The sequence below is a fragment of the Synchiropus splendidus genome, chromosome 3 (genome assembly GCF_027744825.2).
Source record: "Synchiropus splendidus isolate RoL2022-P1 chromosome 3, RoL_Sspl_1.0, whole genome shotgun sequence".
Lineage (NCBI taxonomy): Eukaryota > Metazoa > Chordata > Actinopteri > Syngnathiformes > Callionymidae > Synchiropus > Synchiropus splendidus.
The window spans coordinates 17,784,320-17,809,291 of NC_071336.1; the positions used below are offsets into that span (position 1 = coordinate 17,784,320).

The 24,972-nt window shown below is 43.6% G+C and overlaps 3 protein-coding genes across 12 annotated transcripts; 2 read left to right on the forward strand and 1 right to left on the reverse strand.

Annotated features, from left to right (window-relative positions):
- Positions 1 to 480: 480 nt before the first annotated feature.
- thtpa (thiamine triphosphatase) lies at positions 481 to 4,154 on the reverse strand. Of its 3 annotated transcripts, none has more exons than XM_053859011.1 (4): positions 4,067 to 4,154; positions 1,352 to 1,421; positions 731 to 1,237; positions 481 to 628 (listed from the first exon to the last, which is right to left on the reverse strand). In XM_053859011.1, the coding sequence occupies exons 2-4, from the start codon at positions 1,419 to 1,421 to the stop codon at positions 528 to 530; spliced, it is 678 nt and encodes a 225-aa protein (XP_053714986.1). In that variant the 5' UTR covers positions 4,067 to 4,154; the 3' UTR covers positions 481 to 527. The 3 variants fall into 3 exon arrangements, with proteins under 3 accessions (XP_053714986.1, XP_053714985.1, XP_053714987.1); XM_053859010.1 differs by lacking the exon at positions 4,067 to 4,154 and adding an exon at positions 2,269 to 2,629; XM_053859012.1 differs by lacking the exon at positions 4,067 to 4,154 and adding an exon at positions 2,156 to 2,268.
- zfhx2 (zinc finger homeobox 2) lies at positions 2,814 to 15,073 on the forward strand. Of its 4 annotated transcripts, none has more exons than XM_053859006.1 (5): positions 2,814 to 2,965; positions 5,017 to 5,175; positions 6,463 to 6,520; positions 7,994 to 12,048; positions 12,305 to 15,073. In XM_053859006.1, exons 1-5 carry the CDS (start codon positions 2,960 to 2,962, stop codon positions 12,728 to 12,730), a joined length of 4,704 nt encoding a protein of 1,567 aa, XP_053714981.1. In that variant the 5' UTR covers positions 2,814 to 2,959; the 3' UTR covers positions 12,731 to 15,073. The 4 variants fall into 4 exon arrangements, with proteins under 4 accessions (XP_053714981.1, XP_053714982.1, XP_053714980.1 ...); XM_053859007.1 differs by lacking the exon at positions 2,814 to 2,965 and adding an exon at positions 3,159 to 3,320; XM_053859005.1 differs by lacking the exon at positions 2,814 to 2,965 and adding an exon at positions 3,443 to 3,530.
- A 773-nt stretch (positions 15,074 to 15,846) lies between these two features.
- pabpn1 (poly(A) binding protein, nuclear 1) lies at positions 15,847 to 24,353 on the forward strand. Of its 5 annotated transcripts, none has more exons than XM_053858602.1 (7): positions 15,847 to 16,301; positions 17,699 to 17,807; positions 19,265 to 19,329; positions 19,407 to 19,513; positions 19,650 to 19,737; positions 20,240 to 20,391; positions 23,700 to 24,353. In XM_053858602.1, exons 1-7 carry the CDS (start codon positions 16,167 to 16,169, stop codon positions 23,896 to 23,898), a joined length of 855 nt encoding a protein of 284 aa, XP_053714577.1. In that variant the 5' UTR covers positions 15,847 to 16,166; the 3' UTR covers positions 23,899 to 24,353. The 5 variants fall into 5 exon arrangements, with proteins under 5 accessions (XP_053714577.1, XP_053714576.1, XP_053714578.1 ...); XM_053858601.1 differs by having other exon boundaries at positions 15,848 to 16,301; positions 19,262 to 19,329; XM_053858603.1 differs by having other exon boundaries at positions 15,850 to 16,301; positions 19,262 to 19,329; positions 22,864 to 23,851.
- Positions 24,354 to 24,972: the final 619 nt, after the last annotated feature.

Genomic DNA, 24,972 nt, shown 5'->3' on the forward strand with positions numbered 1-24,972 from the left:
TTCAACTGTCTTTGTTACTTAAAAACGGCTTACCAAAGAGACATTAAGTGATAAAAGAGAACAAAAAGTGAATTTTGTAAAGCAATTAGAAGCTTGTTGAAATTATGACCTCAAGGAACTGTGTGACAGTATTGGTTTCCAAGCTTTTTCATACTGTGGTTTTCGGAGCCAGTACAAAGACATTAAGATGTCATTGTTTGAGTTGATTGGATTGGCATCGTATGTTTCACAAAGCCATTCAAGTGCGACATCTTCCAAAGGTGCTAGTTTCAGTTGAGTTGAATCCCTCTTTATGTAAATGAAGAGTCACAATTAGAATTGAGTGATTGGAACTGAAGGTTAGCTGTGTTTAACACGATGTTTGCCTTTAAAATTGTGTTTTCAAACAACACTGTTTATTCCATTAAAACATCACTCTAAAGAGGGCATTCACATATGAGATCAGAGCTTCAATATCCATTTGACACCCAAAACAGATTTCCACATAAAACAATAAAAAGATGAGGGTAAAGGACTGTATCATTTCATCATAAAATGTGTGCATTCAGGAGTTTTTCATAGTGCTCTGGATGATATCTTTTGAGAAACACATTCATTTTCCCTTCAATCCTTTGATCTCCACTCAGACCTGAAAGAAAGCACCACTAATTAGCACAAAGGCAGGACCGAGAACAGCATAGTGGTGAGTGAATAGTGAGGTTACTGAATGTCTAGCCACAGAAATGCTTACCCAGTATCTGTGCAGTTTTTTCAATCTTTCCCACGGCAGCTGCAACATCTTCTCCTTCTGATAAAAGGACTTCTATCTCACCAACGTTGTACCCAAAGTCAGCTTGGTCAAGGTCGATCTGAACCCCTTCTTCCGCAACAGTGAATGACCGCCGCAAAGTTGTAAACTCAGAGAAGCAAATGAGATTCAGTGCACCCAACCAAGTTTCATCTTCCGCTGGGACATTTTTATGTCCAGTTTCAATGTTCTCAAGGTGAGTTGTTAAGTCATTGTCCTCTTCAATCACCTCCCTTAGCTTAGTTTGAATATCAGGGAGACTTGTTATTTCTTTGTAGCGAGTGCACAGCGAGGTAGCTTTGACTGGCTGTTTGCAGTCATCGACATCTGCTGTTGCGCACTTGAGCTCCCAGCATCCTTCACGCTTGCGCAACCACATGTCTCTCAAAGTGAGGTCAAACTGTGGCGTGTCAAAGTACTGGTCATGAAATTCTCTTTGACCAATGCACACTGTTGGAGAGAAAAGACATTAACAGGTTTATAGAATCACTGTCATGATCAAAAACAGGAATAAACTCATGGAATGCCATGAACCAGGAAAATGCTTATAGGCTGACCACATACCTCCAACCTGCTCCAGTGTTTTCAGAGTGTCAGATGTGAATAGAAACTTCCTCTCCACTTCCACACTCATCTGGAAAAAAGGATGGTGAGACTCGGCAAGCATCTTCCAATTGTTTTTGCTAATGCAATACCATTATGGTGAACATACGTACTACAAACCTGATTTGGGTTATAGGGTTATAGTTTATTCAGCAACACGCAATGATGGTTTTTGGATTTACAATTTAGAGGACCAGACAATGACATTATCAAATAAGGAATATGCTGTTGAGGTGAAAGTCATTTAGGGAGAGGGAGTACAATGCACAACACTGTGGACTGCTGTAGTTGTGACATTGTGACATTACTGACAGCATGATAAGGTAGAAAGGTAGAAAAGAGATTTTGCTGTGGGGCTTTATTCTGACCCGGCAAAAATGGTGGTGATGCACTGTTTAACACACTTAATAGACTTCATTAGATCAGTGTGCTGTTCACGTACTGTCATATCATACTATCTTCCTGCAACTGTCATCCATTATAGACGTACCTTAAAGCAAGTCTGCACACTCCTATCCAGAAACACAAGTTAGTGGCTTCCTCATAAATAATATGCAAACTGTGAAGTGCGACAAATAAAGCATGATATGTGCACAGCACTCATTGTGGAGCGTTGTTTTGATTTTTATTTACGTTTTGCTTCCGCTGATACCTACTCTAAATGACTTCGGTTATGGATGGTTGTTGATGCAACTGCACAGAACACTTTTTAAGCAACCAAACTATGAGGTGGTGTCAGTAGTTATTCAGCAGTTACAGCCACACCTGTTATAGCTGTCTCCACGGATCACCGCAAAAGCGGCTGCTGAATCATTCAGCCAACTCAAATCAAAACTACTTCGTCGGACGAGAATTCGGCGAGCAGCAGCTCTACACACCTTCGGTGGTCTTCAATCCACATGAATTGGCGTGAACACGGGAGTTCCGGATCAATCTATGCGGCCACAACACGTCAGCAGTCCGTGCGCACATGCGCAGTGGCAGACAGCTATTAGGGTATTCAGGGACAACAGTTCCTGTCCCATTAACGCAGGGGTGCGGGCGGTGCCGTTTCTAATCCACCCTGCTGTATAAATATTTAGTCCACATTGCCGTCTGTGCGCGCCACACCTAGAATACGGCATGACATAACTTGTGCCGAGGAAATCCTCCGCGGTAATGACGCCATTATTAATCGTTAATTAACTCGCCTTTGTTGCGAGGCAGTCGGGATTCTATGTTCCTTTAATGCGTCATGGCGAGGAAAGCACATGGCAATCACATGCCTGCTCCAGCTCTCAATATGTATGTTAATCTAATATTCTAATCTGCGGGTTACATAAGGGATTTGATCTCGCTGTGTCCCTTTGAATGTCAGCAATCAGCCTCGGGGGGAGCTGTGGTCTGTTTACTAGAGGGAAGAGGAGAAGGAGAGAGGGATCGGGCGAATGAAGGGAGGGGGTGGACAGGAGAGCAGGAGGGAGGGAGGGCAGGCAGGCAAGAAAACTTTTCACTTGTGAGCAGCTCCAGAGGAAGCGTGTGTGTGTGTGTGTGTGTGTGCGCGCGCGCGGTGCAGGAGCGGCGGCGGCCATGCAGGTAAAAACCAACCAGCTAATTGCTTTCAACTTAATTAAAACGCAAGTCGCGATCGTATAATTGTGCCGACGTCGGCCGCTCTGGTTCTGCCCGGGAGTCGCTTCAGCGACGGATCGTGCCCCGCACTAATCCGATCCCTGATAAAAGACAACATTAAACCCTTAAAGTTTGCTCGGCTCCTCGGTCTCTCCGCTGGCTCCTCTGCTCGTCCACGCCACCCCCATCGTCGAGGCGACGGCGGCGCACGTACTCCACTTTACGGTTTTTTTTCTTTCTTATGTGTTCGCCAATTACGACGTGAAGCTGTTAAAAATGATAGTTTGGACGGGCATGTGTTGCACCGGGAGTGTTGAAGGTACGGATTTGAGCGCAAGGACGCGTCAAACGGGGTCTGCTGGTCGACGAGGGAGGAGGGGGTGCGAGTGTTTTCGAGCACATCTGTAAGCGGAGCCCACGTTCATTAATTAAATGGCTTTAGTCCGGCTAGGCCTCGATTTGTGCTACTGAGGAGCAGGCGGCGGGCGGTGCAGCAGTGATGCCCGGCTGGCAGCTCACAGTCTGCGGGGTGAGGGCAGAACTCGAGGCCGAGGTTTGAGGTCGACAGCCGAGGCTTGTGTTTCTGTGTTGCTTGTTGTGACTCTGTGTGTTGGAGCCGTGGTTCCGACCCGGGCGTGTTGAGTTGATCGGAAGTGGACTCCAGTTAATTATCTCCGCCTGCTAACAGGCTATAGCTAGCGAACTGACACGATTCGCCCCCCACCCCCCTTCTTTATTAATGTTTTGACCGCACGGCCTGTTTCTACTGTTTGATGTGGAGTTCAAACCGAGAGCCGTGCGCGGTGTCCACCGTTTTCGAGCGTCGTTTAGCAGCCTTTCCTGCTCCGTTGGCATCACCTCAGTAATGCGACGGAGCAGCCTAGCATGCTAGCTAATTGATTCATCTCAGGTCCACACTGCTAATTAGATTACTCATTAATTAGCCGACTGTAAGCAGAGGGACGGCCATCGGACTTTTGCAACGTCTCACTCGAGGAGTCCCTGATCACAGATGCTAGACCTGTATATCTGGAAACTTGTGGGAATAGAAAACGATCATATTACCCTGCTAGCTTGCTAATTGGCATGAGGAGGAAGTTAGATGCGAGGCTCGCGTTCTTAGCTCTGTGGAGGAATGTTGAGCGTTAAAGCGTGTTTTTGTGACTTGTTCAGAGTGTTTTCACAGTTAAAACCAGTGTCAGCCTTGTCTGATACATGAAACAGTCGCTCTGTCGACGCATTAAAGCCATTTCACTTAGTAATGATCTCCTCACTTCCAGCAAAGGATCAGGGGTGGAGAACGGATGACAACAGTCACATCGTGTTTTCACTGACGCGCCGTTCAAACCCGACTTCTGCATCGCTTGTTTTTATTTTGCTGTGTTGTCTAATTTAAATGTTTACTTCAACACCCACTGTTTCATGCTCATTATTCAGTATAAAGTTATTAATATTAGAAACCGACTGTCGGTCGAAAACTTCAGCTGTTACTGAGAAGATCTTGTTTGTTTTGAATTTATTACCCATAAATAGTTTGATGTTTTGCTTGCCTCAGAATGATTTGCGAATATGGTTGTACAGTTAAAGGCAGATAACTAACCAGAACAAGTGCTGGACTTTCTTTTATGTGGCTATTGAATATACCAAAAACCCAAACAGTGAAGAGAAAAACCCAAAACATTAAGGGATGATAATATGATTTAGGTGTATTGTCTTCTCACATGTCTTTTCTTATACTAATACAATGGATGTTGGATGACATTAGGTGTTATACTGCCAAACTTTCCAAGCAATCGTAATATTAAACATGCTTGTTTAGCTATTAAAGTTGTTCCTTGTACTTCTGAGAAAAGTCTTGGTTCCAGTCTTTCATTACCTATCTCACAAATTCTATTGAATATTGAAAATACAATATTGAATACTTATAAGACCCTTCTTGTATTCATGATATGCTTGATATTGTTCTGGACAAAAAGTCCCTCCATGTTTTTCTAACAAATGTTTTTACTTGTCAGGAGGAGTCTGCAGAGAAGGTGAACAGTGAAAGCAATGGGGCAGAGAAGTGGTTATGCCCCTTGTGCCAAAAAGGCGTACCTGACCGACAGACTCTCTCTCTGCACCTTACTGAGCAGCACAGCGTACTTCCAACTTGTGTTGATAAATTGCTTGACATTGTAAGTATGATGATAAGACTGATATGTAATGTAATTGAAAAAGTGTCACTGCTTTTTTTTTAATCAGACATTTTTATTATATTTCTTTCCGCAAAGTATTTTCAGGAGTGTTTTGTTGGACGACATCTGTGGCTACGTTATTAAGGATTTTACAAGGTCCTTGTTTTGGGACTTCTTTAGTTCAACCATTCTTAATGGGGAACTTCAAGCTTATGACATTGATTATAGAGTGTTGCAAATGGAGATTGGGTTGTATTATTTTTGATGCATTTTCTTAGTTCTGTGTTGATTGAAATAATGGCCTTTTGTCACAAAGGTATTTTCTGACAAAAAAGAGCATTAAAGGGTTAATGATCATCCTTGTATTCCTACAACAATAAAAAAGTCCATATGTTGCCAGTGCTATATGCATTAGTGTGATGACGACAGTATACCATAGTCTTTGGCCGAATAACTTTTATTAATTAAATAAACCTTTAGTAGTAGTAGTTAAATAGGTGCCAAGTGACACAATTTGGATACCTGGATTGGATGAACCTTTTGGTTTCGGCAGTTAACTTTGTTGAAAGATAAATCATTGGATATTATGATATTGTTGTAGTTGTTGTGTTGTGCTCAATATTAATAAAAATGATGCCTGCCTTTATTGCCCAGTGCTCCTACAGGTTTTAATGTGGCATAGGTGTCCCTCACTGAAATAATTGTTTCTGTTTTCAAGTAGAAGTCCAGTTTTCGCTAGCCAACTTTTGGGCAAGTCTGCCTAATCTGAGTTCAGCAATAAGTGCTGCAATATCAGGTCCACTGTTTGTTTGAGGGCAGATCTGTGTCATGCATTTGTAGGAAGCCACCACCAGGAACTTGCAGGAAGCTACAAGTATTTAAATAAAATCACATAATTTGCATTTACCATCACTCTTTGTCACGTGCTGCTTGATATTGATACTGCTTCCTCTGATCCACTATTTTGTGGAGGCCGTGTCCAGAATGTTTAAATTTAAATTATGTAGTGTGATGGTAGTATTTTTGAACCATCATAAAAATCTGAGACAGGCGTACATCTGTGCCTGCTGAGTCTCTGGCTAAAGTTGCCAGGGAAAGGGTCTTGAGTATAATGCTTCTGTGAATGTAAACTCTATTACAGTGTTGAAATATGTATCCAAAATGTTTTCTGCAGGGGAAGCTAAGTGTATTGTCGTGATTGTGGTGTGTGTGCGCACATCATATTGCATGTCTGTGCCAAAAAGGGTTTACTAAAATTTGTTTTGTAACCCATGTGTCCTTTTCTAGGCTACAATAAAACCGCTTCCCGGAGGAGGATTGCACCAAGAAGCTCCAAAGTCTCCAGGTGAGAGTAATCCATGAAGTGGGATTCACAGGGGAGGGTTTTTTTTTTTAACCCTTTCAGTCCATTGGACTGTCTGTTCTCACCATTGTGTATGAAAACAAACTGTGTGGGTAGTCTGCTCTACTGTAAACCAGAGATGTTGCCAACCACTAGGTCGTACTTCTGCCACCTACTGCTTTGGAGGCCTTTTTCAGCTGCACCACTGCTTATGTTATTAAATGGGCCCTAACCAGCTAATTCCTGGGACTTTTAAGCTAAGTTTCTTTTAGTCAAATAATTTCAATTAATTTAATGGAAGTGGTGTTTTTCACCTGCCAGTTCAAAGATGGTGTGATGTCAACTTCATCATCTCCAATCATCTATATATTTGAGTGCCCTGTGTGATTTCACTTGACAAGACACAATTTTTTGCATGCTTTTTGAATTATTTCTGCCATGAGGTCATTTCAGAGCGCAGTGATCCCCATGCACATCAGCTCGTTTTTTACCACTTGTGCAGATTGTGATACTTTGGGATGCAGGCTTGTAAAAGCACCACACTTATCAGTGCTCATCGCTGTACTGCTTGGTTGGCAATTGAGAGGCAGTTGCAGCCTAGTCCCTGTCCAAACTGGGTTGATACAGAAGAGTAAAAGTACAAGCTTTGTCATTTGTGAAAATGTAAACCCAAAACAGTAAGTCGTGATTTCCCGGTAAATGGTGCTACGTCATCAGTTCAGTACCTCCACTGCCAGAGTGTGAGGTAAATATACCATTTCAACAATAAAGATAATTATATTGATAAATACAGGGGTTGGAATAATGCAAACACCTTGAAGCTAAAAAAGCTTTAAGGTGTTTCCATTATTTTGTCCAACCCCTGTATATTTTCTGTTACATGTGTTGGACTACAGTCCCCCTTTGAAACTGTTTCATGATAAAACTTATTAGTGGAGTTTGTCTCCAACATGTTTTCATGTTGAAATATAATAGTTAAGTGTGAAATGTAAATTTAAATATTTCACATCTCTCGTAGAACCTGGTCTGACAAACTGCTCTGCCAGTTTTATTTAGGGGTTAAATTGAGCAGTCTGTCTGCTCTCCCCAATTTATCTCATCTCATTTTAACAGTTCACTTTACCTATGGACCCATCTAGACTCATTTCCTAAGGGCTCTTTAAGAAATATTAGAAATAATGTGAATAAATGATCAATTGGTCATGCTGTTATCCAAACTGTCAGTCCTTTGTCTTGTGTGATGAAAAACCTTTTCACAGTTCTCTCTCCTAAGATGTTTTTTTTTTTTCATTGGCATGTTTGAAGATTTCAATAGAGTTTATCATGAGAAAATTCTCATCACAGGATTGTTTTTGGCAGTATGTACTTTAAGTTAACGCCCATTCTGCCGTTAATAGTTATAGTTAATATGCAGAGGCTGAAATGAGTAGGTATCGACACATTTTTATCACTGACCAAATTGTCCTGTTTCCTCAGGAGCTGAATTGCTACACGACAAGCCGACTGTAGTGCTCAGTCCAGACCTCTGTCAGTCTCGTGATTGCTCAGACGAGTTATTTGGAGATAAAAAGATGGACGAAGAGAGAATAATTGGACAGGATGAAGGAGAAGCTGAACCGGAGACAAACGACGAGCGTCATCCTACAGCGGCCATGCAGCAACCTCTAGAGGAAAATAAAGAACTCAACGATGCCACTGAAAAGTCAGTGAGTACCAATGACGTGCCAGCAGAAAACAGTACGCAGTCATTTAAATGCCTCGCCTGCCAGGAAACTTTCCCCAGCAAAACAGTCTTGAGTGTTCACTACAACTCTGAATCTCACATTCAGAGGATGGATCCCTCAGTGGCTGCTCCATCTCTGCCATATGTATCAAACAAACCCTATCAGTGTGCTATCTGTAGAGTGTCTTACAATCATGCAATCACCCTCGAGAGCCATTTGAAATCAGTCCTCCATCAGTCTCGCAGCAGAAATGCTGGTATTGTTGCAAATCCTGCAAACAATACTGTGGCCTCCAGTGGTAGCACCACCAGTACCCCAAACACACAAGTGAACTCCACTGCAACTAGCAGCAGCCAACTGGTGACGTCCAACAACTGTGCTGCTCCTGGAACGTTGATGGTAACGACTGCAAAAGATGCATCACAGATCCATACTCCGCAAGTGTCTCACTCTCTGCTCTCCTCCCCTGTGGCCTCTGCTCAAGCAGTCTCAGCATTTCTTACCCTCCTAACATCTAGTCCCAGCACTATTTCACATTCCCTTCTCCCCTCGCTGTTTGCACATGGTGCTGTTCCTGGTGCTGCTGCGCCCCAGCTCGTGCCTCAACCTCAAATGGTTATGCCCTTGATCCTGAACGGGCTTCAACCCCAAACACAGCAGCTTCCAGAGAGCCAGCAAGGACAGCTTCTCACCCAGTGTGTGCCATTTGTTGGTCTCAACGCAGCACAGCAAGCCCTCCTAACCCAAAGACTTGGCAGCATACAAGGCCAGTGGCCACCTGCTGGAGTTCCGACAGACACACCGCCATGTCTCAATGAGCAGAATATGAGTGTAAATGGCAAACAAGAGTCTAACAGCAATGGTACAGCGGATCAAAAAGTCTCAAATGAGTCCAGCTGTTCAGCAGAAAACTTAAAGAAAGAAAAAGATGAAGAGGACATCAGTGACCTGGCACAAGTTCAAAATGAAGAAAGCAAAGTTAACTCTGAGAGTAATGGAGATGGATTGAATGTTCTTAAAAGCACAACGAATGGAACTGACCCAACTAATCAGATGGACTCTGAGGATGACAAACCTGTGGGTGCAAATCTCTCCATAGCGTGTAATTGGAGCCACAACAATAACATCTCACCTTCTGCTTCTATACCTAGCAATTCAAGCCTCAGCCCTGTCAATCTAAACCTAACACTCAGTCCAGATTCTACTCCTAAAAAAACACTGCCTGGCGCAAGCCCACGTGCTTCTCTTGATGTGCAAAAAAGTGCAAATAGCCAAATTCGAATGCATTGTAATACAATGGGATCCATTTTGGCTGACCTACCTGCACTATCAGAGTTTCAAACGGAGGTTCTGTGGGCATTTTTTGAGTCGAGGAGTGAAGCTGATGCAGCAAGTCCTCCACGTGAAGATTGCGAGGCCCTTGGCCGGGAGGTGGGACTTTCAGAGGAGGAGGTTCGTAAATGGCTCAGCCTAGCTCGGTATGCCAAGCAAAAGTACAAGGCCACACAGCAGGAGAATCAACACAGCTTCACAAGAACCACTCAAAGTTCAGACAATGACTTTGATGATGAAGAAAGGTCATTAATTATAGCAGATGTTGAGGATGACACTGAAGCTATGGATTTGACATGTTCAAGAGGAAAGAGAAAACGCAGGGCTGGACATCGTGACTGCTGTCTGACGTCTGATTCAGAAAACGAGTTGTACACATCCGTTGTTGTGTCCGATGAAGAAAGCCAGAATGGGTCTCTGAGGGAAGGTGCTGATAGCCCTGTTAAAAATGAGGCACAGCAAGAGGCCCCTGGTAGCAAGGCCTTAGCTGGGGGCAAGGTTTTAAGGTCATCAACCGTTTTCTTGTCTGATGCGGAGGACGAGTATGAAGATGAAGAGGGAAGTGATGGGCACAGATCACAAAGGAAGAAGAGAAAGGAAGCACTTGAACATGAGGTTGAAGTTAAGAAAGAGCGAGATGACCCTGATGTAGACCTTGAGTTGGAAGCTCAAGGGGACCCACCAAGTACACAGTCAAATTCTGCTGACCAGAGTAGTGGTGATAATCTTCATTCACTTCCTCTGTCTCTCACTCCATTTTCTACTCCGTTCCTGAGCCCATACATTCTTTCCCTTGCCCCTACCATGATTGGCGATGGTAGCACAGTACCTGTCTTTCCTACTCCACCAACAATTACTCGCTTCCCAAATGCTCTTCTTTCACAGTCTCTCACCAACACAAACCAAACCTCCCACTTTGTGTCCAATGGTGATGAATGTGAGTCTGCTCTAGATCTGAGCGTTCGCAAAAACAAATCGTCTTGTTCGCCTCTCCATTCGGACAAAATTGCAGCACAGAAGGGTCAGTTGCTTGATGGCCTTGGTTTGAGGCCCACGTCCAAAGGTCTGGTTGTTTTTCAGGTGAAACCTGACTCTGCCCGTGCCGTGCCCTCATCGGACAGTGGTATGGCACTCAACAGCAATCATATGGCAAAGTCAAATATTTATACGAGAATGTCAGAGAAAATGAAGAACTCTATTTCAGAAAGGGACCATACAAGTGAGAGAGAAGAGAAGGACCGGGACAATGACCTACAGAGAAAGGCCAAAGGAAAACGGTATCAGGATATGCGGCGATCAAGGACCATTATTCAAGCGGAGCAGCTTGATATTCTTTATGGTTGCTATTTCAAAGATGCCAATCCTGGGAAACACGAATTTGAACAGATAGCGGAATGGGTTCACCTCCCTAAAAAGGTTGTTCAGATATGGTTCCAGAACATGAGAGCGAGGGAACGCAAAGGTGAGGTTCGTTTCATCAGTGATGGAACCCTGGCAGCAGTAGGAAAGCCTCTCATCAAATTCACGTGGCCTCTCTCCAAGCCCATATTTTCAAACAAGCCCACCACAACTAGCCCTGGGTCAATCGCAGCTACTCCAATTGTCCGCACTCTTATAAAGAGTGAAAAAGATCCTGTGAAAAAGATGGTAAAGCCAGTTTTGTGTCGGAAAACAGCACCAGTACCTATTAAACCAAAAGAGACAATGACTTCCTTAACAGTGTCTACTACGGGCAGTGGTGCCTCTGCAGTGCCAAAGATCAAAGCCGAATCCACCAGCAATGCCTCTGTGGTCAATGACTCCCCAAAAGTTAACGCCACTCTCTCAACGTCACCTAAAGAGTCGGTCGTGGCCATGCAAATAAACCTAAAAAGAAAGCTAGAGGAGGAGAGTGAGGAAGAGAAGACTGACGATGAGAAAGATTCTGAGAACGAAATGGGTACTGGTCCGCTGTCAACGAATCGGATGGTACCAAAGCTTCTACCAACATCCATTAACAACAGGTCTCCTGCTGCTCCATCAGCTCCACAAAAACAGAATGGTTTGAACTACTGGAGCTCAAAAGTTCCTATTAAGATTAACACCTTGTCAAGAGCGCAACTGGCTTTACCCATAGACCAAACATCACGTAACATCCCGCCTCCACGCACAATCCCACCGCCCCCCACTCCCAGCATCGCCCCAGTTAGTCCGAACACCCCCAATCCACTCAAGGTGCCGATCCCTCGAAATCCAGTGGCGAGTAAACAGAGTCCATCAGAGACCAGCTTCAACGCAGCCAACCGGAGACCACGGACACACCTGTCATGCCGACAACTGTCCATCCTCCAGTCCTGTTATGAAACCTGCGCTCACCCCAACGCTATGGAGTGTGAGGCCATAGGTGCCGAGCTCAATCTGCCTCTCAAAGTGGTGCAGATTTGGTTCCAAAACACCAGAGCGAAAGAGAAGCGCTGGAGGCTACAGCAAGAAAAGGTAGGCTAATATGGCCTTTTTACTTTTGTCTTGTTGTCAAATGAGTTTGGGGAACTTTTGCTGCTTTATATATAAATATGATTAATTTTTTTTTATCTTGTAAACTAACTGTAATGAAGTATAGGAGGTTTGTGGAAAGTAGTTTAGTATTTTTTTTTTTGTATTTTTACATGCTGTAAGTTTTATCTCTAACTTTCTCTTTTTGTTTTCCTTCTATCCCCCCCCCGCCACTTCAATGGGACCTGAACTCACTCAGTCTCCAGTGACCGATGGGAAGGTTGACTTGAGTTCAGGAGGATACCTGGAATACAGTGCTCTCAAAGCCAATCGTCCCATTCTTCCTAAACCAATCCAGCTGACAATAACTGAATCTTCAGGCGGCCAGTCGATGCAAAAGGAGATCTTAACGGGCCGCTGTGATGCTTGTAACGTCTCCTTTGAATCCCGGGCTGCTGCAAGAGCCCATGTCTTCTTAAGAAATCATCTGGCTACCTTGAAAAACTCTTACTTTGGTCAGCCAGCAACACTTGTCAACAAGAATGCAAGCGGCAATGGTGGACCAGGAAGTGTTGTGCCAAGCACGCAGGTTTCTTCGTCTCCCATGGTAACCAGCACTGGTGCGGTATCAGAGGTGAAATTGGTAATTGATTTCCCGCCGCCCACAGTCACCAGCAACAGCTAAAGACTCGGATCAAGACTGGTCAGAGCATGACTCTTTTTGGACCCATTTGGGCTTCTCAGATTTCAATAAACAAGTGTGAGCACTATTCTTCAATAACCAAGCAGCTCCTTCATTGTTGGAGGTCTGCTCTCCCTGATGCCCCCGAGTCCCCTGCCTGACCTTCACTGACTTAACCATCTACAGATTTCTCCTATAGTCAAATAACCTGGCAAAAATATTCCCACGCTGCTTTCATGATAAGTGATGAACTTTCAATTCTCCACGCACATTTAACGAAGAACTTTTTGGTCCTAACCCTGTGTGTTTGCATAATGTTGTTTTGATAATCTCCCTACGATTTTAAAGTCACTCTTGCCATGCTATGCTTGAACTTTCCTACCTTAGCAACAGGTGCAACAGTGTTTCCTCTTCCGAGCTGCCATTTCACCGCAGGCTTACGGGCACTTTTTTGAATGGCACCAAGGATTACCAAAAGTAATAACTCCACTTCACTATTGTGGAATTGTTTTACTTGGGATTTCACCACCTGGCCAATGGTCACTTCCCTCATGCAGAAGGAGGAATTTCCAATTTGACTGTCACCACTTTGTTTCAAGAGTGTGTATGTACTGAAGAGTTTCTGTATCATGGTAATTTGGGATAACAAAAGGTACTGTTGAAAGACTAGGGCTGTTGAATTTTCACATTTATGTTGTCATAGTTTTACGACAATCCGAACAGCAAAAAGAGTTAAATCTTGGCATTCTGCACTTTGACACATTTTACATTGAAAAATCTAGCATTTGGATGCAAGTGTCTTTTTTTTTATGAAAGGATGCATTCATGCATGTTGAATGCCTTAATATTGATGATGGGAAAAAAAAAGATTTGGATTTTGCTAGTTTGTTTAAAAGAAAAAACACTGCAGATGTATTTAAAACTCCAATTCCAAAAGATAATGTCTCTATTTTAGGGCAAATGTTTCTTTCAGATTCTTTCATGAGGCTGGTAACGTTCTTTTGGCCAAGGTTTTTAAATATTAAATTTGTACAAGTTAAAAGTGTTTATGATCCTGTGGATTTAAACTCCCTTGGTGTATTATCCCATTTTTGGAATCTGCTCTTCTAATCTTTTTTTTTTCCCATTTGTGGAGGAAGACGGCCTTAAGGAAATTATCATCCAGGTATATTCAATCCAGATGAGGCTAATTATGTAATCAGTTGATTTTATTCATACTATTCACACAGTCGGTGAACAGTTCTGAAAGACCTTTTTATAAATATTTTTATTGCCATCAACTGAAATAAAGCAAGTTTTAACACTTGAAATATATTGAAAGCGGGCCTCGATATCATCTCCTGCCTGCTTAGTTCAGTTTTGAAACAGTTTTGTGTAATGTGTGCTGTGCAGAGAGGTCTTTATTTAGATGGTTTATTTTGGCGGCTGGGTTATTAAGACATTCAAAAGGGATGACTCTTAAAAAGTGAATTGAAATGTTTTGACTGAGAGCAAAGTTGGTGCTGAGCTGAAGGATGTGTCACGTATCAAACATGTTTTCCTTCAATAAAAAGGTGTATAAGAGTACTAATAGTTTTAACAAAAAAAGATAAACCTAAAAAGAAAAGTTTTGTAAATGAAGTATATGAATTAAAGATTCCAAAGTCATCCTCTCTTTGCTTTCTGTCTTTTAAAAACCAAAAAGCAATCCTGAGGTCGACAGAAAGCAGGAGAGGTAATTATGAATGCAAACTACAAAGTTTATAGTATGACTTGAGGCTTACGCTAGTCCACTATTTTTACACAAGTTACAAAGACGGCAAATTGTCAAGGAAAATCATGTTTTTTTGTTGGGTTTTTTTGTAACGGAAAGGTAACTTGCTTTTAAATAGCAAAGCATCCACTAATTTCAGTCTGTGCTTGTGTGCAAGATGAGGACTGGATGGTTAAACCTCAAGACTGGGATTGCACGCACTCGAACACAGACACTTTGTTGCACTGTCCAGATGAGCTAGGTTTTTATGAGATGTGCTTTTAATCTCTTTACATTTCATTGTCACTTTGATTATCACTATTGTTATAACTGTTCTTCTACTTACACAATTTATCATTACTACTCATCACTGTTTTGATTATTGATACATAATTGTTTTTAATGCCACGTCTACTCCGCAAAGAGTACGACATATTCCTATGAATATTGAACAATAATAGTGGCACTGTTTTTATCAATTGTTAGATTTGATTAAGCTTATTTTATTTCCTTCTCACATGTACCTGCCTTTTGTGTTTGGTCTCCATTTCGCTTTCTTTGATATACAGAAAATTTAAATAAAATCAGTTGAACAACGTCAAGCCTTCTCTTATTCATCATCCGAGTGACAGTTTAACAGTACAGACAGTAGTATTCCTTTAGTGTCCAGTGGAAACGGCTGGTTCACTTGTCACCCTCTGTATCAGATTGAGATATCGGTTCTTGTCCAGAAAGAGTGGAATGGTCTTTTCAGGTTGGAAATGAGATCAGCTTTTCTTCAGGAATGATATTGGCATGAATTAACCACCTCCCTACTCGTGCATTTGAGCTACTGCTAGTAGTGGGCCATTAATCGCCAATGGTTTAGGCGTGGAACATCATGAATACAAATACTTGAAGACATCACTTGCTTATTCAATCATTCTGTTCCCGGGGGAGGGGCAGACATCCAAACACCACAGTGAACAGAACCAGGTTCGACACAAGCCCCGACTAAACCGATCGGATTAGTTACTGTGTTAAAAGATTTGTAGTTTCCCTTTCACTTTGTCTTTCATTTTCCCGTTACATTTACCACTTTAATTACATGCGTATTAAACTTCCATGTATAATTCACTGTCTAGATGAAGACGTATAATGACCATAACCTGCGCTGCTTTACATTAAAAGGCACACGGCTCAAGCTTTTCCACCTTTAATGTTGGGGAACGTTTGAGTTTGATTGACATAAATGTAACCCAATGAACGGTGTGGTAGTGATCACACATCCGCGGTGCGCGGTTCCGTTAGCCAATAGGAATAGCGCTAGTAATAAGAAGGCGCGTCTGCAATGGCGCCTCCACCAATGGGGGAGAGAGACGTACGGTTGCAGTGAGTCAAGCCCCGCCTCCACTCATTTCTGAACCGGAGAGACGCCGACGTGCTAGCACAAGCGCCCTGGGCTTATTTTAAATACACTCACTCACCATTAAGACAATGAACTAGGACCCCGGTCGTATATTTGGAGAACCGTCTCTGGAGAAAAAGCAGCCGCCGCTGCTATCTTTGATTAGTATTGGGAACGACCGCTTACGTTTTATTCTCCATTTTAACTTCCTTTTTAGCGGCGTTTGTTTCTGTTCACCGCCCCGCTCGCGCTACCCCCTTGAGTGTGTGAGCAGGGGCCTGCTTCGTTTATTCGGCCACGAGGTTCGGCGGTACTCGGCGATGGCGGAGTTCGGGAACGGACTTACTGATGAATCTCTACTAGATTCTGACCCAGGACACCCAGAACTGGAAGATCCGGGTGTGGGCGACGATGACCCAGGGTTGGAGGAAGGAGAGGCCGCGATTGAAGATCCGGTAAGTGAAGGGCATTGTTTTTACCCGGAGAGCTGGCACAGTCGCCGGCGATCGCCACAGAAATATCTCAGTACTTATCGAAACGGTGACTGATGTGGATTTTTAGGTTTATGAGCCCAACTACCCGATCGCATGTGCGTTACTGCTCCACATTGGCTAGCTATCACCGCCATTGTGGTTCACGCAGTGCAGCAGAAATGGGTGGTGACATGCGTGGTTTCGGTGGCCATTTTGGCGCAAGAGCGGCGCTAGTTTCTCTGCGCCAGAGGAACTCCGGTCGTTGAGGGTGAAAATACTTGGAGACGGAGATGTAGGAGACGGCCCGGTCAAGGGAGGACAGGCCACTGCCTTTATCCGCCACTAAACACTTTGGTTTGTTTCACGGACAAGCCTCGCCTACAGCTGAAACGGTAACTAAAATCCCATTATGCGTCCTGTTTTCTGCGGCAGCGTTTTAAACAACGGCCTGTGCCTTAAACACAGACAGTTTTATCGTTTTTTATTTTTTTGTTCAACGTCTTCGCAAAACGCGTTAATCTCGTTTGAATGCTAATATGCTAACGCTCGTGCTAACTGCCTTTATTTGCGACTCGGATCTGGTGGGAGATAAATGTCGTATATTTCAGGATTTAACGGTCACCCGTCGTCGACCCAAATTCGTTTGGCATCTCATGCTGTGCTCCCAGAATCCAGGACACTGGCGTGAAGCGTGCTGTTGTCTGGCTGCGGTAGTTCATGCTCAGGTAGCTCTGCTCTTTGGTAAGAGGCTGCAGGATGGAGGGCAGTGAAGGCGTTTTGATGCGACATCGATTGTTCTTTTGTCTGTGGTCATACGTGAGTCTTGTCAATCGAGTTTTCCAAGGTGAATTCGGTTGTGTTAAATCAGACACGTGTGTGAAGGATGATGTGTGTCTCTTGGTCACTCCTGGATGGAGTTACTCCCACTGTGCTGCAGTGCACCAGTCCACTGTCGTCTGAGAGGACACCACCACCCATCAGTCCACATGTGGACTTTCTTCCCAATTCTACTCCATGAATGACATGTGCCATCTTTGCTGGGCTCTTCTGTTGCACGTTCTTGTCTTTTGGGTGTTCGGTTTTTGGATCTATCCAGAAAACTCATAACAGTGAGATGCCTGCTCCGAATATCTAGTTCCTTCATTTAAGTATTCAGTACCTAAATGCTTTGAAAATGTCACACTTTAGTTTCTCATTGAGTGATAATACACGCTTGGATTTCATATGTTCCATTTTTTAAAAGAACAAGACTGCTTTCATTTATATGTGTGCATGTGAATTGTTTGCTTTTGAATACACTCTTCATTTGTTCTCATTAGTGGGCTCAAGTGAAGAATTTTGGGAACATTGTGTGACTAGCTGGAATGCATGTGTTTCAGGAACTGGAGGCGATCAAAGCCAGAGTGAGAGAGATGGAAGAGGAGGCAGAAAAACTAAAGGAGCTACAGAACGAGGTGGAGAAACAGATGAATCTCAGCCCACCACCAGGTGTGTATTTCTCTGGAGATGATCATCAGTACTGGAGATGGGAATCGCACACAGGGTACTTCATGATACTGAACACATGGCCCATGATACAGTTTTACAGTACTGCAATATTACAGTGACAATCATAATCGATACTTTGCAGGTCAGTTGTGCAAGAATACATCACAAAATGTGTCAAAAATGGTGAATACAAAATAGTCAATGCAATTTTGTGACGGTGAGAGACTGAGCTGAAATACTTAACGTTTCCCAGACTGACTCTGTCTCGGTAACTACTACTGTCATTAGGAGTTTCTTGTCATTATTAGTCTTTCGGCGTCGGCTTCCACGCGTATTTCGAAGTGGTTCCATGGACTTGTCATTTCCAGATTCTAAACTCTGTTGCATGTGCGTGTTTAGCTGCAAGTGGACTAATAAAAACAGTGAAATAAATATTATAAAATGACATCTTTTGAAGCCTAATGTACCATGTGGTAGTTTTAATGTCCTTTAAAAAAAGCTGTTGAAATAAAAAAGAACATTTTGTGAATACACATGAAGATATTTAATTCTGTCAGTCAACTGAAACCCCAAATACAAGTGTATTTACTATTTTCATGGATCACTCTGCTCCACTGAAGTTCCATGCAAACCACTGATGGATACGATTCATTGTTGATGCAACATGAAGATTATCTAAATGGGGGTATTGTTTCCAATCATTTCACTCAATGGATGAGGGCGGATGAAGATTGCAGCACTGCTGTCAAAGGCGAGGAAGACAAATCGGGGGCTCCACAACATTGGCGCCGAAAAAATATGGTGTTGAGACGGAAACAACGCCTCCGATTCCCATTTGAACAAAGTGTGCTTCGAGACCCAACTAGTCTTGGCTATTGTTCCATTAATGGAAGATAACTTGTTCTTCTGCTGTCTGTGACCTATGTTGCACAGGTTCAATGAGCAGACGACAAACAAGACATATCTAATGTTGTGGAGTCATTCATGCTACATTGTGCTGTTCTTAAAACAATTCTGCTGTAAACGGTGAATAAAACAGTTTGGTGTCATGACATCACGTGTGGCATCACACCCAGTGATCCTGGGAGCTGCTTCATCATCCTTGACACTGACACAGACACCTGCGCTACAGATATGTTTACTTTTGATTGTGATATTCTTACATGTATTTTCCACTTGAAACCAGCAATCCCCTCATTATTTTGCATGAGGGGAAAAGACGCGGTGTCCTTTGAGTTGTTGGAATAATTAGTTTTTGTCCTAAATTTGTTTTGTGTACTTATTTTGTTTTACTAAATAATGATAACCATGATAATTCCGGTTGCAGTGACATGCCGTGGAATTTTCATCCCATCACTACTGAGAACAACCATGTCTAGACACCTGCGTGATAAAGAAGAAAAATTGTCATTGTGCATGATAAAATCTGAAGCCTAAATCGCTCCTCTTTGCAGTAGGCCCTGTAATCATGTCCATTGAGGAGAAGATGGAAGCAGATGGCAGATCTATTTACGTCGGAAACGTAAGTATTTCTAATGAACCTGAAGTTTGTACGCATAGTGATATGATTTTTTTTTTTTGTTGGTTTTTGTTCTTCAGGTGGACTATGGGGCCACAGCAGAAGAGCTTGAAGCTCACTTCCATGGCTGCGGTTCTGTAAACAGAGTCACCATATTGTGTGACAAGTACACTGGTCATCCTAAAGGGTACGCTTGCACTTTTCAATGTTTCTGATTGGTTTGTATTGAAAGTTATGTAATATAAATTGTCCGTTTTGTGATTGGTTAGTAAATATTTACTGTCTTTCAAGCCAGTTGAGAACATGCTTTTCCCTCCCCCCAGGTTTGCTTATATTGAATTTGCAGACAAAGAGTCTGTTAGGACGGCCATGGCTCTGGACGAGTCTCTTTTTAGAGGAAGACAGATAAAGGTAAGGAAGTGGCTCATTATTCTGTGATATCACTGTGGGTTTCCGTGCTCTACGTACAATATTGGGAAGATTGAACTTCCCCTTAATATAAAAGTGTGTATTAAGACAAATATGTTTGCATTTAGGTGTAATTTATCTTCAAATATAAGCCAACCCGAATCTGCTGTGGTCCAGTTGACATCAGTAGTATCATGACTCTGGATTAAGGTTGTTTTTCATATAGTGTAGTTCTACTGAACACAGCTACACTGTCAAATGCTGCTCTTCTCTCTAAATCATCTCTGAAGTGAACACATGTGTTGGACATATTTATTCATATACAACTTTAACCAAGCTTTTAATGGCGGTTATTATCATGATGTTATAAGGTTTTACCTGCCTGTGTTAATTGAGAGTGCTAGAGTTTAGGTTGACTGGACTTCCTGCTGTTCCACGATGAACTCTACTTGCCGTGCTCAAGTCCGCTCACCTTTCTGTGGCTAAGGATCTCGTTTCCCCTCAGGTTGGTGCCAAGAGAACAAACAGACCAGGCATTAGCACCACAGACCGCGGCTTCCCTCGGGCACGGTTCCGGTCACGGGGAGGAAACTTCCCATCCCGCGCACGCTACTACAGTGGCTACACGCCGCAGAGGGGCAGAGGACGGGCCTTCAGGTGAGTGGGCACAGAGGAAGTGCGGCGCACCTGCATGTGGGGGTTTCACTTAAGTGTGAGGGGACAGTAAAAGTAATCCATATTGATTGCTGGTGTGTACAATTGTGTGTACACAACATTTTAGTTTCATTATTCAACACCCTCATTCTTAGCCGATGTCTTGGTGGCACCTGTTAAATGCGCGATTTGGAGGTGGCACTCTAACCTGCTATTCTCGGATGTTTCAGATGGGCAACTGGACTTTTTGTTTCCCAGAAGAGATTTTACCTTGTAGCTATAGTGTCAGCTGGCTGCTGGAGGTTTACCTCACAGTCTATTCAGTCAGTAGTAGCTCTTTCAAATGACTGTGCCCTCTTTGAGTCTGTTTGCACCCATTGAAATGGTGGCTATATTTTGCAAAGCCACTTTTAAACTGAAGCCTACTGACTCAAACGGTCTTATTCAGCCACTGGTTGCAGGTTGAGCAGTTTTTGTGCTGGATATTTTGAACCATAATACGAGTATCTTTACTATTTTCATCCCTTAGAAGAGATGTTGCTTAGCATTTTCTCTGTTAAGTTTACATCCGGAAAACGATTAACTCAAAGTTCTGTTGCCCATTAATTTCAAATTCCTGAATTGATTCCATTTTCAATTGATGTTGGCACAGAAACACGCCACTGCAGTTCTCCAGATGCTTGAAAATCTTTTTGTCATTCCTTTTGTCAGGGTGTCACACTGGGCTTTTAGATAAAGGGGTCATTGCATGCCATGTCACACTCGGCCATTTCACTGGAAGAGCAGACCATGCACGTTTCATTTGTGTGAGCTAATGCATCATTTATTTGCACTGGGGGATAATTCTGCCATTTTGGGATCATGATTGAGCATCACGATTGGTGCCGTGTCTCCCTGACTTGTTCTTGGTGGTGATATGAAGCCCAGTCATGCTGGCGTGTTGATCGACTTGGGACCAGAGTGGTCTGGCTGTTTTTTTTTTTAGATATTGAAGTGGACGTCTGCCATCAAGATAAACCTGCTTGGAGGATTCTCAACCTTTTTAATATGTGACAAAATGGCTAACTATTAATTCAAACTGAGGCTTTTGTCTTTCGTTTGCAGACTGTTGTTCACCCGTCTCTAAATTCATTAACTTGTGAGTTAGTCTTCCATCTGTATTTACAATATTTGTTATGGGCCCATGGCCAGTTGAAGGCACGGCATAGGATATGTTGTTGTGTCAGATAATACCCCAGAGATGTCCAGCCCTGCATTGAAATGCCGTGGGAGTGTATGTGAACAGTGAATGGACTGTCTGCCCCTGTTAAGGATCTGTCGACGTCATGATACATGGAGCGTTACAATTTGTTTCAGCTGAAATGTCCGGTTGATGATGTCGCGTGGATGAAGATTGTTTTGAGTGACTTATGCAGCATAACGTCTTTGCCTCTTTGTCCATGGGTGTCTCTGTTCATTTAAGATAACAACACAATCTTTTAACCTTAAATTGTGTGTTAATCTGTGTTTGTAGGCAGTAAGTCCACGCTGTGTTGGCTGTTGTGTCTTTAAAAGAAACCTGATACTGGAGGCCTGTTTGCTTGTGTAAGAAAGTGCCTCGGCCTCAAGGTCGCAAAGTCTAACTGCTGCCCTTATCTTTGCGGCTCCCACACATACCAAGAACCCTGGACTGCTTGACTTAGAAATCTGGAGGCCCTCGTAGGAGGGGCTGTGTCAGTTTTGGTGGTGGCTACAGTTCTTGTGGAGCATCTCTTGATATTTGTGTTGTTTAAAAGGTATGTGTGTCTATCCTTCCATGTCCATGTCCAAAGCCACTCACACTCAGAGAGAAGGTCCATTACTGCAGCCTGACCTCCACCTCTAGACCAGCAACCCTGCTGCGAGTCCTGGTGCATTGTTTTGCCACTGAGCTGTGTCTGGGTGTGCGAGGCTGTGCGTTTGAGGTGGCTCTTGTGCGGCTTTGCTGTGTGGCAACGTTCTCTGCTCTATGATCACAATCAACGTTGTGAGCCAAGATCCCCCGGTGTATTAGTGTGTGTATATATATATACAGTATATACAGACACACATGTGCTTGTGTTTCTGCCTGGGGGGTGTGTATGTTGCTGTTTGTCCTCAAGGTCTTTCCCCACAGCACACACACAACTCTCACAGTGAGAGATGGAGAGAGAGAAAGAGGGAGAGAGTGCCACTGCTATCCCCTAACACATGTATGCAAAACACAATTGTGTAAATAGTGCACTTTTTACCCCCAAAAGATACCTCCAGATCGAAAGCTTCATTTGTTGTAGCAAGACACAAGCAATGATGCCGTCCAAGTTCTCAGCCACCTCTGTCCTCGACTAAATATCTTCTTGGCCCTGTAAACCTCTTTCTTGACACAAGAACACACACTAGAGTACCATCAGGAAATTGGTGTCCGTCTTCGTCAGACAGTCAGATAACTCACCCTCTTTTTCTCTCTCTCTTTTCCAGGGGCCGAGGGCGAACAACATCGTGGTATTCCCCTTACTAAACCCCCCACCCCAAACCCCAGTCCCTTTATTATCTATCCTTTCTGTTCCATTTATAATGCATAATAAAAAAAACCCTACCTCCCACCCAACAAAAAAAGAAGAGATCGCCAGAAGAAAAAAAGACAAAAAAAGACAAAAAAAAAACTTCTGGACAGAGAGACTGAAATGTGTGTGAGCGTGCGTGTGCAGAGGTTGGTGCTGTCATTGCTGGTAAGGTATCTGTTGTTTCGGGGGCGGAGTCAAGACAAAGGTGGGATTTTTTTTTTTTAAATGTTGTTTTTGAGGGGCAGGAGAGATGATGGAATCTCAGGCTGCAGATGTGTCTCCTTTGGTCTGGTTGTGACGTCCGCCTTTCACACCATCACCGACACAGACCACCCACTCACCCTCCACCACAACCACCAGCTACATTGAGGGGGGGTGGGAGGGGCTTGGTACAGCATGACTGTTTTTCATATGTAAAGGTTTTGCAAAAAAAAAATGTTTTTTGATACCATGACCCTTCACTCACCCATCGTCCCCTCTGTGACCACCCTACCCTTTAATCAATATTTTTATAACAAGTTTTTAGTTCCAGTCTTTGTTCCCCCCCACCCCCACGGTTCTGGAAGTTGGCGCTCTAATTACGCCACTGCCTTTGCATCGTTCATCTACCTGTTCAAATTTTTTTTTTTCGACAGACATCAGTGTCTTTATTTTGTGCAGACCCCCCCCTCCCCTCTGTGCTCCTTGTCTCCCCTCCTCCCTTCTCACCCCTCCTCTCTCTGTATATTAGACCACTTCTTGTCGTTTCAGGTTCCAAGACCAGTGGAGGCTGACAACCCCTCCCCAGGTGGCGCAGGCCCCTCCCACTGTCTCCGCAGCATCTCTCTCGCTCTCTGCTCCCGCTATGCACACTCACCCCATTCTATCTGTGTGGGGGGGCGGGGGAGGGGGGCAGGCTGACCACAGGTCTGCCACAGGTGGCATTTATTACAGCAACAGCAAACGTTAATGATTTTTAGTCAACTTTTCACATTCTCTAACACACACACACACACACATACACACTCGCACACACACAAGCGGCACTTAACCTGCCGCCTACATGATTTCTACCGAGAGCAGCAGAAGCTAACACGGCAGGAGACGTAGCACGACAGAGTGAGGCAGGGCCAAAACCGAGGGCGTTATTGGAAGACGGCGGCGGCCACGGGGCAGCCCCGTTCTCCGGTGACACGCAGGGCAGTCGCAAGCTTTCTGAGAGAGCTAACAAGCTAAAACATTTAAGTTAGCCAGTGGGCTGGAGCAGTTTGGGGCAGGGTGCGTTTATGGGGCTACTTTTTTTTCCTCAACAAAAGAGAGGGTGGGTGGTATGGGTTTTGGAAATTGTTTTGCCTTTTATTTTTTTTATTCCATGAGTCTGTAATGAGAAGGAAAAAAAAAATAAAGACATTGTGTTAAAAACTGGAGTGTGTCTGCGTGGGTTTGTAGGCCTGGTTTGGAAATGCTTTGTTTTGGCAGCCTGCTGACATTTGCTACACAAGGTGCCTGTGAAGGTGGTCTAAGCCACGCAACATTGACTCAGTCGGCTAGTCTTTGTAGTCGACCCAGTGTGGGCAAACCTATCTCAAAGGGCGGGACAGGTTTTGGTTCTCACACATGCAGGGGGTCTGCTGAAACAAGCAACACCTGATAAGTGAATCTCTGTGTGGTAGCTGGGTTGGAACAAAAACTCCCAGGGCTGGTCACAGGAGACGGTTATAAGGGCAGAAACCAGACATGTTTTAGCTACTGAACCAATGTGCGAGGACATTTCTATAAGTAACCTTTCTCACAATGGTGACCAAACAGCTGGATTTATCAGTTTCAGTTGAAAATTCTCATTCATTCAGCAAACCACCTTCTCATGTCCTCTGTGCGTCATTGGAGCAACGTAACTACTGCCACCTGCTGTCCGTTTCAGCTCATTACTCGGAATATTGAAAGACGAAATATAATCTAACTATACGTAGGACAATAATTATGGCTTGAAAAAGGTGTGGACACAGGTGTCTGGTCAGGCTCAGTCAACCACCAGCCACCTTAG